This window comes from Rana temporaria, chromosome 7 (genome assembly GCF_905171775.1).
Source record: "Rana temporaria chromosome 7, aRanTem1.1, whole genome shotgun sequence".
Classification (NCBI taxonomy): Eukaryota; Metazoa; Chordata; class Amphibia; order Anura; family Ranidae; genus Rana; species Rana temporaria.
Genome location: NC_053495.1, coordinates 158,117,215 through 158,131,539, shown reverse-complemented (window position 1 = coordinate 158,131,539; position 14,325 = coordinate 158,117,215). Strand labels below are relative to the sequence as shown.

General features: G+C 47.0%; 1 protein-coding gene across 1 annotated transcript; it reads right to left on the bottom strand.

Moving 5' to 3' along the window:
* Positions 1–10,458: 10,458 nt before the first annotated feature.
* On the bottom strand, positions 10,459–13,809 carry IER5 (immediate early response 5). Its single transcript, XM_040360244.1, has one exon. The coding sequence runs from the start codon at positions 13,675–13,677 to the stop codon at positions 12,871–12,873; it is 807 nt and encodes a 268-aa protein (XP_040216178.1). The 5' UTR covers positions 13,678–13,809; the 3' UTR covers positions 10,459–12,870.
* Between the last annotated feature and the right edge of the window lie 516 nt (positions 13,810–14,325).

Genomic DNA, 14,325 nt, shown 5'->3' with positions numbered 1-14,325 from the left:
AATATACATATGAAACATATTGGCCTTTGTTCATGTTCCCTGGAGCTCATGTCCTGATTCCCATTAGATGTTTTTTTCTACTTTATATGATTCGTATTTCAATAAACTTTATACTTTTTTTTAAAAATGTTCACTATTATCATCATCTTTATTCACTGCTGCAATTCAAAGCCCCTAGGGGTACCTTTTCTTTTTCCAAGTTCAATCAGGGGTGTGTAGCACCTTCATCCACAGCCGGTATCGCTTTATATCGCTAAAGTGAAGTCGCGCTGACTAAAGACAGGTATTTGCACCCACTTCCGGCCACACGTCACGGGCAAAAGACGGGTTTTTCTCTGGCATCCTGTCCGTCCCCCATTGTGTGCTGGGAACACTCGGCTCCCAGCACACAGCGGGAGCCAATCGGCGGGCGCAGCGCGACTCGCGTATTCGCCGTAGGGAACCGGGCAGTGAAGCCGGAGCACTTCACTTCCTGGTTCCCTCACCGTGGATGGAGGGGGGAGCAGCAGCGATCGCTCGTCCTCTGCTGCGGACGCCGCTGGACTCCAGGACAGGTAAGTGTCCTAATATTAAAAGTCAGCAGCTGCAGTATTTGTAGCTGCTGGCTTTTAATATATTTTTTTTTTTAGTGGCACATCCGCTTTAAGGCTGCCATACACGGCCCGAGAATCAGCTGATCCATGTAGAATTACCAAACTGGCACCACCTCACTCAACAAAATAAATGATTCATTTGAATTCTGATGGAGTGGGGTGGAAAACTGTGGGTCGAGCAGCAACCTCGTTCAATCATATGCAGCCACTGTTTGGATAATCTGACAACCAGCACCAGAGGAGATTCGTCCATCAGCATTGTTTAGCATGGATGGAGGAATATGTTATTCCGGTCAGCTGATCTTCAATGAACAAGGTTGCGGTTCAGGATTTTAGGGGTTAAAGTATGCAGCAAGAAGGCAAACATACTCTGAAAAGTGATCCACCGCAGATTGCATTTCAAGGGGTTACTGCAAGTATAAACAAACTTTAAATGATAAGACATGGTTGCGTCTGAGCTATTAAATTTAGCATTACTTACTCTGTACACATGTATATGCTACACAGCATACTGCACCCTATTGGCTGCTGCCAGCACCAAAGCAACCCAAGACCCCCATACACACTATACAACTTTTGTTGTTGATTGTCTTTAGATTTACCAAAACCATGTGGTGCAAGCTCCTGCCTGATTGCATAAAAATTAAAAGTGTTTAGGTTTGACCTCACATCTATGGTTTTGGTAAATCTAAAGGAAAAAGTCTACAGAAAATTGTATAGTGTGTATCCAGACACTAGATGACAGGGGCCTATCATTAGTGGATGATCGGTGGCACAGACGCTGCTGACTACACATTGTTGATGATTGTACAACGGCATGCATGTAAACATTACATGTGTATAGACATCTGAAAAATAAATGGGAGGCCCCCCCCCCTGAAAATTGGATCTGCACCATACTTATAATGTGCCTTAGGCTTCAAGCACACCGGACATTTTTAACACTGCACTTTTTTTCTGACTCTAAATGCCGCTACATGTTAGCTATGTGTCCAAGCACACATATGCGTTTAGAGGAGGGGCGGAGTGTTTAGAGATAAAAAAAAAAAACTGCCAACGTGTCCAGAAGCAGCTGTTTTAGCAGAAAAAAATCCTGACGCCTGTACACATGCATTAGGCGCATTTAACACTTCAGTGTTATTTCATTTCATTGGCCAGAATAAATTACTCTGGCCAATAAAATGAATTAAAGGACAAGTGCTTGGTGCGCCTAAATGTGTTACACGCGTCAAGCATCAATTCTGCCAAAACACCCCTGCCAGGAGGCAAGGCGTCTAGGAGAGATAGAAGAATGTTCAGTGTATACGAGGCCTTGATTGTAAATGTTTGTTTAAAAAAATAAACAAACATGTCATACTTGCCTCCTCTGTTAAAGGGTTTTGCACAGAGCTGCCCCGATCCTCCTTTTCTGGGGTCCCCCGGTGGCTCTCCTGGCTCCTCCTCCCCATCGAGTGCCCCCACAGAGACACGCTTTTTATGGGGCACTCGTGCGAGCGCGCTCCCAAGTCCTGCTGCGTTCATTGACAGACAGCAGGACTCCGTGTTAGGATTTGATTGACAGCCAATGGCTCCTGCTGTTATCAATCCAATGAGGACCTGAGACAGCGGCTGGGCTCGTTCTCGTCGCTGGAAAGACCGGGTTCAGATAAGAAAAAGGGGGGCAGCTGCAGAATAAAAGGTTTTTCACCTTAATGTATAGAATGCATCAAGGTGAAAAAACATGAGACTTTACAACTCCTTTGAAACATGCACACAAGTATAAAACCACCAGAAAACCTGCTGGTTTTAGCATAAAGTAGCCATTATGTTGCAACACATTTAAAAACAAATATAGAAACAAAATGTATACAGAGGGGTTGATTTACTGAAACTGGAGTGCAAAATTAGGTGCGGCCTCTGCATAGAAACCAATTTGTTTCCAGGTTTTAGCCCTGGTTCACACTGGTGCATTTTGACATGTCAAATCGGCGGCATGTGACGGCAACGGCACCGCCCTAATACGGTGCGTCGCCACACCGATTTCAAAAAGTTGGTTCCGTACTACTTTTCGCGATTTACATTGACATCTGTGCAGAAACTGCACAGATGTCTCTAATTGCAGCCGAAATCGGGACCGACAAGCGGGAATGAAATCATGTGAGTTCAGCTGAACTCGCACGGCTTCATTCCCCCAGCCCAGTGTGAACCTGGGCTTAGTGCCGATTCACACTGCAGTGATCTCCAACATTGGATGCGTTCCGTACTGCAGTGCAAATCACAAGCAATCTGTGCGATGTGATTTCAGCCATACAGATAGTAAGGCTGAATTTGCATTCGGACCAAACTCGCACAGGGCCCTTTTTGGTCCGCAGCAGAACTGGATCGCATTGGGTGTTCACTCCCATGTGATTCAATTCCTATCCACATTGCAGTGCGATATGCAAACTGATTTGGGGGTGTCTAACTTTTAATTGACACTCCCAGCAGTTCGAATATCGCAGTGTGAACTGCCGCCGAGATGCATGCGATGCGGGAACCCGCAGTGGATTTGCAGGGTTCACACATCGCTGCAATGCCAACCTGCACCTATTGCCCACGCTTAAAGAATAAGTTCACTTGTAAAAAAAAAAAAAAATCAAAATGTTGCATTTTATTTTTTGGAGCCTGTAAAGCATTGCATCATCGGCAGATCACTGGTGCCATGCAGGTCTCCGGCAGACCTGTCAGTATATCAGTGTGCCCATACAGGAAAGCAGATACACTGACAGGAAGAATCAATGATCTACCACGTCGATCTGCAGCGCCATGGTAATTCATTCACACAGAGCTGTGTGTATGAATGGCGCGGCTGTGTGGGCTGATCCCCGCACGGTCGGGCTTATTTTAAAAACTAACAGCTAGTATGGGAAACTTCTCCCTGTACTGCTGTCAGGAGGGGGGGGGGGGGAAATCGAGCGCTGGCTGCAGCTTTGGGAACATGTTCCACCCTAAAAACAGGTGGAACATGGAACATTTTCCCAAAGGTGAACTTATCCTTTAATGCAGGGATCCTCAAACTACGGTCCTCCAGCTGTTGTGGAACTACACATCCCATGAGACATTGTAACACACTGACATTTACAGACATGACTAGGCATGATGGGAATTGTAGTTCCTGAACAACTGAAGGGCCATAGTTTGAATTCCCATGCTTTAATTGAACAAGCTGAAGTTAGAAGCTGATTGGCTACCATGCACAACTTCACCACTCTCCAGCTTTAATGAACCCCAGATTGCTTACATAAAGCTGGTCACACATTACAAACCAATTCTACTCATTTTAAGCTGAACGGTAGAAAAATCGAAATCTTTCAATAAAAATGTAAGGAGATTGTAACGTGTGGCTAGCTTTCCTGTCTGCTTAGATATCATGAACAAATTTCAATTCATACAATCACTGTTTTATACCATTCCATCTAATTTGTATGAATACGCTGGATCCTAAATGAGCACAGATGTGCTATTATTGTGAACAGGCAGATTGCCATGTATGCAGCCAGCTTTTAGATCAATGAGGTACACAGAACTAAATTAGAAATCTGTATTTCATACATAGACTAACCCTTGAAACATGTTCTAATTATGCCCTACCGGGTCATATAATCTAGACCGCACCATACAAAACCAAAGGGAAAAAGATGGGCATGTTCCTTTAAGGGCCTATCTATACTGTGTTGTGGCAATGCAGATTTTACCACGAGATCTTATAAGTGTTCACTATAGCACAAGTTGGGGTGCCATTTCATTATGAATAGCACCCAGGAACATGTGTTCTAGTGCACTATAGCATTGTGGTGTGCTGTGCTGCAGATTGCCGTCTTACCATGTGGCAGCTGTCCATTCAAAATGAATGGACTAATACAATGCACAAATATGTTACTAACACACCGTGATGTGGCAATTCAAGTCAGACTCCGGAAGGAAACAACAACAAATAGCCTTGCCTTCGGGCTCCCCCCACACTGCAATGGTAATTGACTGTTTATTTCTAGGGAACCATTAAAAAAGCACTTTCCCTAGCTAATCCTTTGCTCCCAACGGCTCCTTCCAGTCCAGATAAACGCCCACTACTGTGCCTTCCCTAAGGCGCTCCAGCCAATAGCCCTGCACTGTACGCAAGGATTCCAAGGGACCGCCCACAAGGCTGAGCATTGGACAGAAGAATTCAGCACTGGCTCCTGGAGGAGCTGGGATTGAGCAAGTAAAAGTGCTTTTTACTGGTACCATAGGCAAAGTAGAGTACTGATACTTTTGGTAACGTACTCACCGATACCGAGTATGTATACTTTTGTGGTGCAATTTAATCCCATTTCGTAAGGGCTCAAATTGCACTACAAAGAATCCCATGCTACTTGTAATGCAGCACAGTTCCGACCTGAATTGCATGCAGTTTCCCAACCGCTCTGTGTGACCCCCAAGCTTGTCATAGTGACCTCAGCTGGTATTCAAACAGGAGTGGTGCTGGAAATCGCATATGATTGGGACAGGAATCGCACCGCATTCCTATTCAAATCACATGTGATTCCTTGCAGTGCAATTTGAGCCCATTCATTTTGTATGCACTCAAATTGCACCACAAAGGTACTGGTTTCAGGCATCGGAGCATTTGCACAAGTCTTCGTGCAAATGTATTGGCACCGCACCAATACCGGTGCGCAACCCTAGTTCTTAAAGTGGAGCTCCGCCTACCCTGCCACATTTGGGGGGGGGGGGGGCGGGTAACTGGTTTTGACCGGTACCCACTCCCAGCTCAGATCGACGCGGCGAATTGAGATGGAAGTTCACCCCCCACAGTCTTCTAGGACACATCACAAGTCCCAGAAAACGACGGGACCATTTACAAGGTGCAGCACGACTCGCACATGAGCAGTAGGAAACCAGCTGTGAAGTCGCAAGGCTTCACTTCCTGTTTCCCTAACTTCACATGAATCCCTTTGAGGAATGAGCTCGGGTAAGGACATCGCTGGATCCCTGGACAGGGAAGTGAAGATATTAAAAAGTATTTTTTCTTTAAAAATGTTATACTTACCTGCTCTGTGCAGTTTTCAACAGAGCAGCCCTAATCCTCTTCTCGGGTCCCTTGCTGGCTCTCTTGGCAACCTCTTATGTCGAGTGTGCCCCACAGCAAGCAGCTTGCTATGGGGGCACCCGAGCCACAGCTGTGTCCCCATTCAGACACAAAGCCATGGCTCAGCCGGCCAGCCCCTCTCTCTCCTGATTTGCTGACTGACAGCAGCGGAAGCTAATGGCACTGCTGTATCTCAGCCAATCAGGAGGGAGTCCCGGACGGCCGAAACACTCGTGGATCGAGATAAGGCTCAGGCAAGTGTTAGGGGGGCTGCTGCACACTGAAGGTTTTTAGCTTTAGAGAGAAGGGGGGGATTTTTGGCCCATTTATATTTACCTAGGTGGATGCAGCATCAGGTCCAATGCTGCATCTGTCCCCCGCCGCCTCTACGCTGAGAACAGAGCGATCCAACATGGCTCGGCTCTCACACCCCAGAGCGGAAAGCTGCCAACTGTCAATCAGCAGCTCTTCTCTCTGCTGCTCCATGTTCACTGGAGTGCTGAGCTGTGGAGGGGTGGGGAGCTGCCGTCTCAATCTTTCAGTGGCTCGCTGAGAGGCTGAGACAGGCATCAGTCCAAGCAACTGGCGGATCCAAACTTGGTCATGATGGCGCAGTGCCTGGACAGATTCCAGTGACGTCAGCAGAGTGAACTTCAGACTGCTCTCTGCTGAAAACAGGTCACAGGAGTGCAAAACTAATTGCTCTCCTGTGACCTGGAGAAGCCCAGCCAAACGAGCTCAGGCTGGACTTCTCCTTTATTGTACAGAATGCATTAACCCTCCTAGCGGTATTCCCGAGTCTGACTCGGGGTGAGTTTTTTATACCAAAAGCGGTAACCCCGAGTCAGACTCAGGCTCGCCTCGCTGCAGCAGACAAAGTTACTTACCTTGTCCCTGGATCCAGCGATGCCACCGCGCTGTGTGAGCGAGCGGGACCTCGCTCGATTCACACAGCGTCCTCCTGTGCCGCCGATCTCCGTTCCCTGCGACGTTATGACGCACGGGGGCGGAGAACGGCGCCAAATTAAAAACGTAAACACATTACATACAGTATACTGTAATCTTATAGATTACAGTACTGTATGTAAAAAATACACACCCCCCTTATCCCTAGTGGTCTGCCCAGTGCCCTACATGTACATTTATATAATAAAAACGGTTCTTTCTGCCTGTAAACTGGAGATTGTCCATAGCAACCAAAAATGTCTATGTCAAAAGTGGTTTTAGAGCAGCTAGAAAACAGCGATAATAAATTATAATCACTTGCAGAATTGTGCGATAGCGATTTGTGGGGAAATTCGTCATAAAAAAAGTAATGACAGCGACAATTCTGCAAATAGTATATATAAAAGAATATATTGCGCTAAACAAATCTACGTGTGTATATAGTGTAAATAGGCAGCCAACATACCAGTGGATAAGTGTAAGCAGAAAAAAGAAAATAAATGTAGCGCCAAAACTATAAAAAGAAGAAGGGTAACCACTGAGTGGTGTTGAGGATGTGACCTCTATAGTGAGAGTTGTATTAGGGAAACCAACTCCGTGAAACAATCTTACATATATATCAGAGCTAGATTAACTCTGAGTGCTAATATTACACCTATGCGGCATAAAGGAACATACAAAAGAAAATTCTTAGGTAATAAGTGATAATAAGTGCAGATATACACAAAAAAATAAAAAAGTTCTGAAAAGTGGAAAAGAGGGGGGAAGGGGGAACTTCCAAAGCTTCCCCAGAGTTGACTGTTCGTCACTTCAGCTGGAAACACTTCTTCCACATCAATGGAGAATCCTTTCCCTCAGAAAATGCACATCTTCAATTCCTTGGCATATAAAAATTAAGGTACTCTTACCAGCTTAAGTTGACCCACAGCTCACCGTATGGTGGGTAGGTCCTCAGGGCTTATGTATGCTGGCCGTCCTCCGGTTGCACCAATGGGTAGATGGATATCCCGATTCCGATATTCCGGATGGATCCCAGGAGGAAAGTTGGTAACAGCAGCCACAGGAACGTCACATGAGATGATGCAGGGGGGGAACTCCCAATTTCATGAGTGATATGAGAAAAGAGGGAGAAAACACCTCCTCATAGTGTAGAGATTTATTTAAAATTCTCAATCAAAAAAGTTTTGACATTAACAAGGAGATAGTCCAAATCTCATAAAATTAGTACACAGCAAGGGAATTGTCCAAAGTAAAAAATGATAAAATGAAAAAAGACTCAAACGGTAGAGACACTCGTTCACCACGGCACATCAAAGAAAAAAATCCACAGCAGGCAGATACCATAAACTGACACAGTATTGGTGGTATGGATCAAACTTCTAACCGACCGGTTTCGTCTCACAGACATCAACAGGGTTATAGAGCTGATCCATAACTCTACCTGCACCTATATATAGCCATATGGTTAACTCACCTGTGATCTGCACCTGATAATCCACTCCCCTCGGGCGTGCGTCTCACCCACTGCTACTTCCTCTTCCTGCGTTTCAACCACCGGAGATGAGACAACGTGGGCGCGGCTGAGGGTACCAATCGCAGTGCTGCAATGTGTGACGTCATCTCCTCCCGTCCCACATGACAGCCTCTGTCCAATGTGAGGATGCGGGACACGGGGAATGCTCCACCCTCACCTAACGGCGAATCCGCATCACAGACTCAACATCCATGAAACGAATCACTGAGGGGGCAGGCGGTGATGTGCGCATAGTCACTTAGCCGCGACGATGTGTGCGTCAGCTGACGTCGGGCGTAGTGACGTATGCGTTCCATCTAATGCGTCCCAAGGGAGTCATTGATGAATGAGAGGCATAAGCTACAGCTATAGGCCTCTGTGGTGAGAACGGATCCTAAGCAGTAAATATAATGCATTAGGTCCCCGGGGTGGTGTATGCAGATTGATCACAGATTGTATTCATCCCCAGTAGGCTAATTGGCTAATTGGTGCAGGCAGACATACTTATAATAAATGTGTGGTGATATAACACAAACATTCACTATATATAAAAATAGACACAAAAAAGGAGATATTAATTTATACTAATAAATAACCCAAAGTGGAGATTCATGATTGATTTATAAATGAATTTATATCCCACTCCACGTTAAGCCCGTGGGGCGTATAACATTTTAGCTGGTATATCCAATATACTTCCAACTTAGATACACCCCTCGTGCCTGGTTCACCCCTCCAATGAGGTACAAAGTGATCTATAATTTGGAACAAAGTTCCCTCGACCTTCTTATTGTGGTGTTCAAGCGACAATTCTGCAACTGGGCAAATTTCAGTGATTTTGAGTTGATTACATTATTGAATAATTTTTATTATAATTATATTACTTGTTATAATTATTTATTATATTATAATTTATAATTTTGTTTTTTTTTAAATGTCATACCCCGGATGCCTACTAGACTCTTGTTTGGTCAGATTTAAGTGAGTTATTCCTAAGAATTACTGGCCTACAGTATAAAACGCCAAATTTCCTTGCAAATAATGGTACCGCTTTCAGCACCTTTTTTCTGAAATATTTATACCGCCAGGGAGGTTAAGAAAGAAAAACCTTCTGCCTTTAGAAACACTTTAGGAGGGACATTCATCAAGCACATTTGCATTACAATTAAAATAAAGCAGGCTGCCTCAGTTGACAAAGCATAAAATACATTTTTTTTTCTGTTAGATGGTGGCGGAAATCCTGGCCATCCAACCAGGACATACACAGGTTGGCGACAGATTCTGCAATGTAGAAGACACAGATTTTCCCTTTTAACGGCTGCACAAATATGTGGTCAGGGGCAGGTTTTATTGTTCCACGGCAGAGGGGTGGATTTATAAATCAAGCAGCAACTACTAAATCCATCTGATTCTCACATCGCTCGTTCAGCATTGCCTTGCTTTGTAAAAATAGACAAATGACCTGCACAGTGTCTGAAACCAAACAGAAGTCTTAATATTGATGCTTGGTATGCAGTCAGGCTGCACAACAAATGTAGCCATTGTGATTAAAACATTCAGGTCAGGACATACATGCAAGGATTTTACTGATACAAAAAGCAGGCTGAAGATAGCGAATAGATTTCTCCATCCATGTAAAATAACATGGTTGGCGAAATCTTCACTGCCAGCCATTGTATCTGATAGGATGCAGTCACTGATCAGCCAACAATTTTCTACCCATTTCTGTTCAGACAGGGCCACCCACGGCTTGAATTCCAGCTGGAATGGGCCAACATTCGAGCCATGTATGGCCATCGTAAAACGGCACCACACTGGAGAGCCGGCCACGCCATCTGCAGTCTTCCAATTAACAATGCTGCTCAAGGAATAGGAGCCTCGTTGAGTGGAGAACCATACAGGGGGCCCGCTCTCCAATGTGCTGCCATTCACAAGGCAGCTTCTTCCTGTTAAATTCATAAAAAACATTCTCTACACATTATGAAACCTGACTGCATATCTATTAAAACAAGGAAACAATTGGCTTTACCTTAAGTATATTCAACAACGTAGTGCTAAGCACAGCAACCACATTTCCAATTACTGCAATCAAAGCAGAAGAAAAACACTTGGCTGCCATTGGTTCCTGTACTTTGCACCTAGATTTTAAAAGTCCTTATAGAAACAAAGTGCAATAACATCACGCCACCTTCATTATAATGAACACTGAAAGCTGTATACCAACAGTGCATACTGCATGCTGATTCCCCCCCCCCCCCAATAGGTCTATTAAACATAATAAACATACCCACCGAGGCAACCAAATGACACAAAACAATGGAAACTTTTCAAAATATTTAATACGTGTCAAACACGTAGAAACGTAATTTTATACAGAAATCCAGGATACAGCATTGTGCATTAAAAATACTGTAAACTCCCATGGTAGTCGCTTCTCGCCAGAAATCCCATCTTCTAAAACAAAGGCGGGAGATCCGGCTAACGTGGGCAGAGCTGAATGGATGACAAGCACCAAGTCTGACGGAGCTTTCAACAAATACATATACAATTATAATAGGGCTTCTCGACTCCCTATATTAACAAAGAAACACGTATTCACTTCTTCATGCTTCAACAGTTCAGCAATCGTGTCTGCTATCGGGGGAAGCCAGTACCGGCAATTTTGTCTGTGCACCAAAAACCAAAATTAGAAACATCTTTAGGGTTTGAGGCCAGAATGAGATTTCTGACTCCTAAGGAAGCTGATAACTGAAAATAAAATCCACAGTGATTATGAATTAGTAGAAACCGCAGGCCGTCAGGAAAGCAATCCAAGGCTGCAGTAAGAGGGATTTACTGAGGGGGAAAAAAAAAAAAAAAGCGCTGGTGCCCGCATAGTCAGTTGTTTGGTATTTTACACAAGTCAGGACATGTAACAGGAAGGAGTGGCTGTGTAAACTAACATTGCGGGCGCCAGCACACAATGAGTGGGAGAGGGGCAGTGTAAAGCAGATGGGAACTTCCCTTCCCCCTCCCTAAATGGGGAACTCCCCGTGCACGTGGTGGCCAAAAGATAGAAGTGGGGGATGGTGAGACATTCTTGGCGGGGGAGGGGGAGTTACGTGGACAGATGTGAACTGGGGAAGGGGGGGGGGGGGACTTGGCTCCCAAGTGTTCAGGAATTACTTATAAGCATAGAAAAAACATTTCTGGTGCAAGACAAACCACCCACCTCCCTCCCGGAAAAATAAACCTTTTCATTTTTAGATGTTAACACACAACCAATGCCAGGAGAGCGTTCACGGCTTTTCTTATAAATATCAGATGAAAAAATAAACCTTTGAAAGATCGCTCCACTTTAAATTCCTATTTTCAAGAGACAAGCTTCTTTTATGTCAGGAGGAAAAGAGAAGGTGACATTTGTATGCCCCCCCCCCCCAATATTAGACCACAAGTGCAATGCTGGCCATACACCCCACAATTCTGACCATTTCCATTCAACCAAAAATGATCAGCACACCAAGGCAATCTATTAACAGCCACTTTCGGTGGTCGGTGTGGATCTCTTTGGGAAGATCAATTAAATTGTCAAGTGTGCAGCCAGCATCAGACTACTGTGTCCACCCCAGAGGGGAAAGCCTGAAATACAAGACCTCACCATATGTGTGTGTTCAGCATGGACTCCTCAACCACCCTAGGAAAGAAAGCCTGATCTACCATAATTAACCAAGTGCGTGGCAATCCCGAGACTCCTCAACCACCCCAAAGAATGTATGATCTACACGGCCAACATTGGACTTCTAAATCACCCAAAGAAAAGCATGATCTACAAGATCAAGCCCAGTGTATGGTCAGCACTGGTCTCAATCACCCAGATAAGAGTGCCCAATCTACAGGACCTTAAATTCTGAACAATCTAAAGGACCAACCCAATTTGTAACCAGCTTTGGGCTCCTATGGCCACCCCAGTTAATAGAAAGAGCCTGAAATACAAGACCTAGCTTAGCTGTAGACTACTGATCTAAGTGTGTGGCCAGCACTGGACTTGTGTGATCACCCCACGTAAGGGTGTCTGTTCTACAGAACCTAAGTATGGGGCCAGCATAAGGCCCCAGTGACCACCCCAGGTAAGTGTGGCCAGCTGTAGACTCCTGGGGAGAGGCTGATCTAGGCATGTGGCTAGCACTGGACCCCTGTGACCACGCCAGGTTGGGATGCCTGATCTACAAGACCTAGCAAAATGTGGCCAGCCCATGTGGAGAGCCCGATCTGAGTGTGTGGCCAGCCCATGTGGAGAGCCTGAGTGTGTGGCCAGAACTGGACTTCTGTGACCACCCCAGATGAGGGCGCCCTATCTACAAGACCTTGTGAAGTGTGGTGCCAGCACTAGGCTATGGGAAGGAAGCCTGACCTACAAGACCTCACCATAAATAAAAAAGGCTGGTCTCATTACATGTCACGAGTTTAAGGTGGAGTGACCCTAAAACCCTTCCCTTGACACAGAAACGGTTAGCCCACCCCTGGCACAGGAAGGTGGCAAATCCCGATAGTGACTCCTGGAACCCCCCCCACACATCCGAAATGTCATAACACAGACTAACAGGCCTCCAAGCCACAAACATAGAAGAAGACAAGGACATGGCTCCGGGTCAGCTCTCTCCCCCCATTGGTGGGATGGGACCCCCCCTGGTGATCAGTGCTCAGTGGCCCCCCTCCCCAGTGTCTGTAGGCAGGGAGGTCAGTCCAGGCAGTCATCAGAAGGCCTCTATGGCCGTGCTCCATGGGGTAATATTGGAGCTGATGGCAGGCTCGGTAGCACAGCTCTGTCCAGATGGAGAGTCCAGCTCCTGTACCTCCTGCGCGGCCTCCTGCTCCTCCCCCGCGGTCCCCGGCTCCTTAGTAAGAAGTCCGGAGAAGCTGGAGCCGAAGATACTGATGAGGTTGGCCACATTCTCTGTCTCCATTTGCTCCTCGGCCTCCTCCGCCGGCTCCGGCACTTCCTGCTCTCTCTGTTCCCGCCTGGCTCGCTTCATAGCCGGTCCGTCCGGCGCACTTCCCCCGCTCCTCTTCCGGCAGCACGGAGGGCTCTGCGGGGGATCGGCCTCCTCTTGGCTCGGACAGTCTCTGCGGGGCTCCGCCAGCGTACAGTCCGGGTGTGAGTGACAGGAGCAGCAGGGGAGCCCCCGGGGAGGCGCTCGGCACACTCGGGGTTCGGGGCACGGACAGGCCCGGGGGAGGCGGCTCTCGGTGCGGGCACACGATGACGATTCTTCCCCCTCCTCTTCTTCCTCAGGCCCGGGGCACGAGCAGCTCTCCGGCGCCCGGTACGTCTGCGGGGGGTAGAGCTGGTATTCTGCGTGCAGCTCCTCGGCCGTCTGGCTCAGGTAGACCTGCTGGGCGCTCCGCAGTACCAGGGACACCATGAGGTTCTTATGGAGCTTAATGCCGCCCCGCTGTACCCGGGAGTGGTAGATCTTCCCCAGCGAGATGCTGACGATGCGGTGCGCCTCCAGGCGGAAGCCCAGCCCGGGGGGACTCTCAACCTCGACCTCTCGCTGCATCTTATAGGCTGCAGGGGATAGCGCGGCTTCGTTGCCCAGCGTTGCTGACTTGTTGTATAACGTGCAGGAAAAAAGCAGCAACGAGACCCTCGCGTGACTAGGTCCCAGCGCCAACTATGCGCGGGCGCGCTTCCTTCTCCGCCTTATATACCGGATACGTCACGCCCCTGTACCCAATCACAACATCGCTACGACCCACCCCGCCCTCTTCCGTGCTCAAAGGCGCCTACTCGTCCTCACGTGATTTCCAACCAATCGCCTCCCTCTCGGGCAGACATCAGAGTTCGAACGGGACCCGCGCACAGCGCTCTTAAAAGGGCAATGTGGATTCACAAGCGGACCCGGCGAAATGACAAGGCGGAACCAACCTGCGCCCGGGATGAGAAATACGCATTCACGTGACTTTGGATAACTCTCGCTATTGGAAAATGATGGAAGGTGTACAATGTAGATGTTATGGTGACGTCTGAGGCGTGATATAGGCAGAGGCGCTGGTCACCCTGAGGTCACTCATGTCGCTGCTTTAAGAGGCGCTGTGTTTTGGTCGTGTGTTGGTTCCCAGGCTGATGTAATGCTCTTGTAAGTTTCACACTCAGTCATGTGACGCCGCCTGAGGTCAGAGAGGCCGCCTGCTTATTGTGTGTGCGG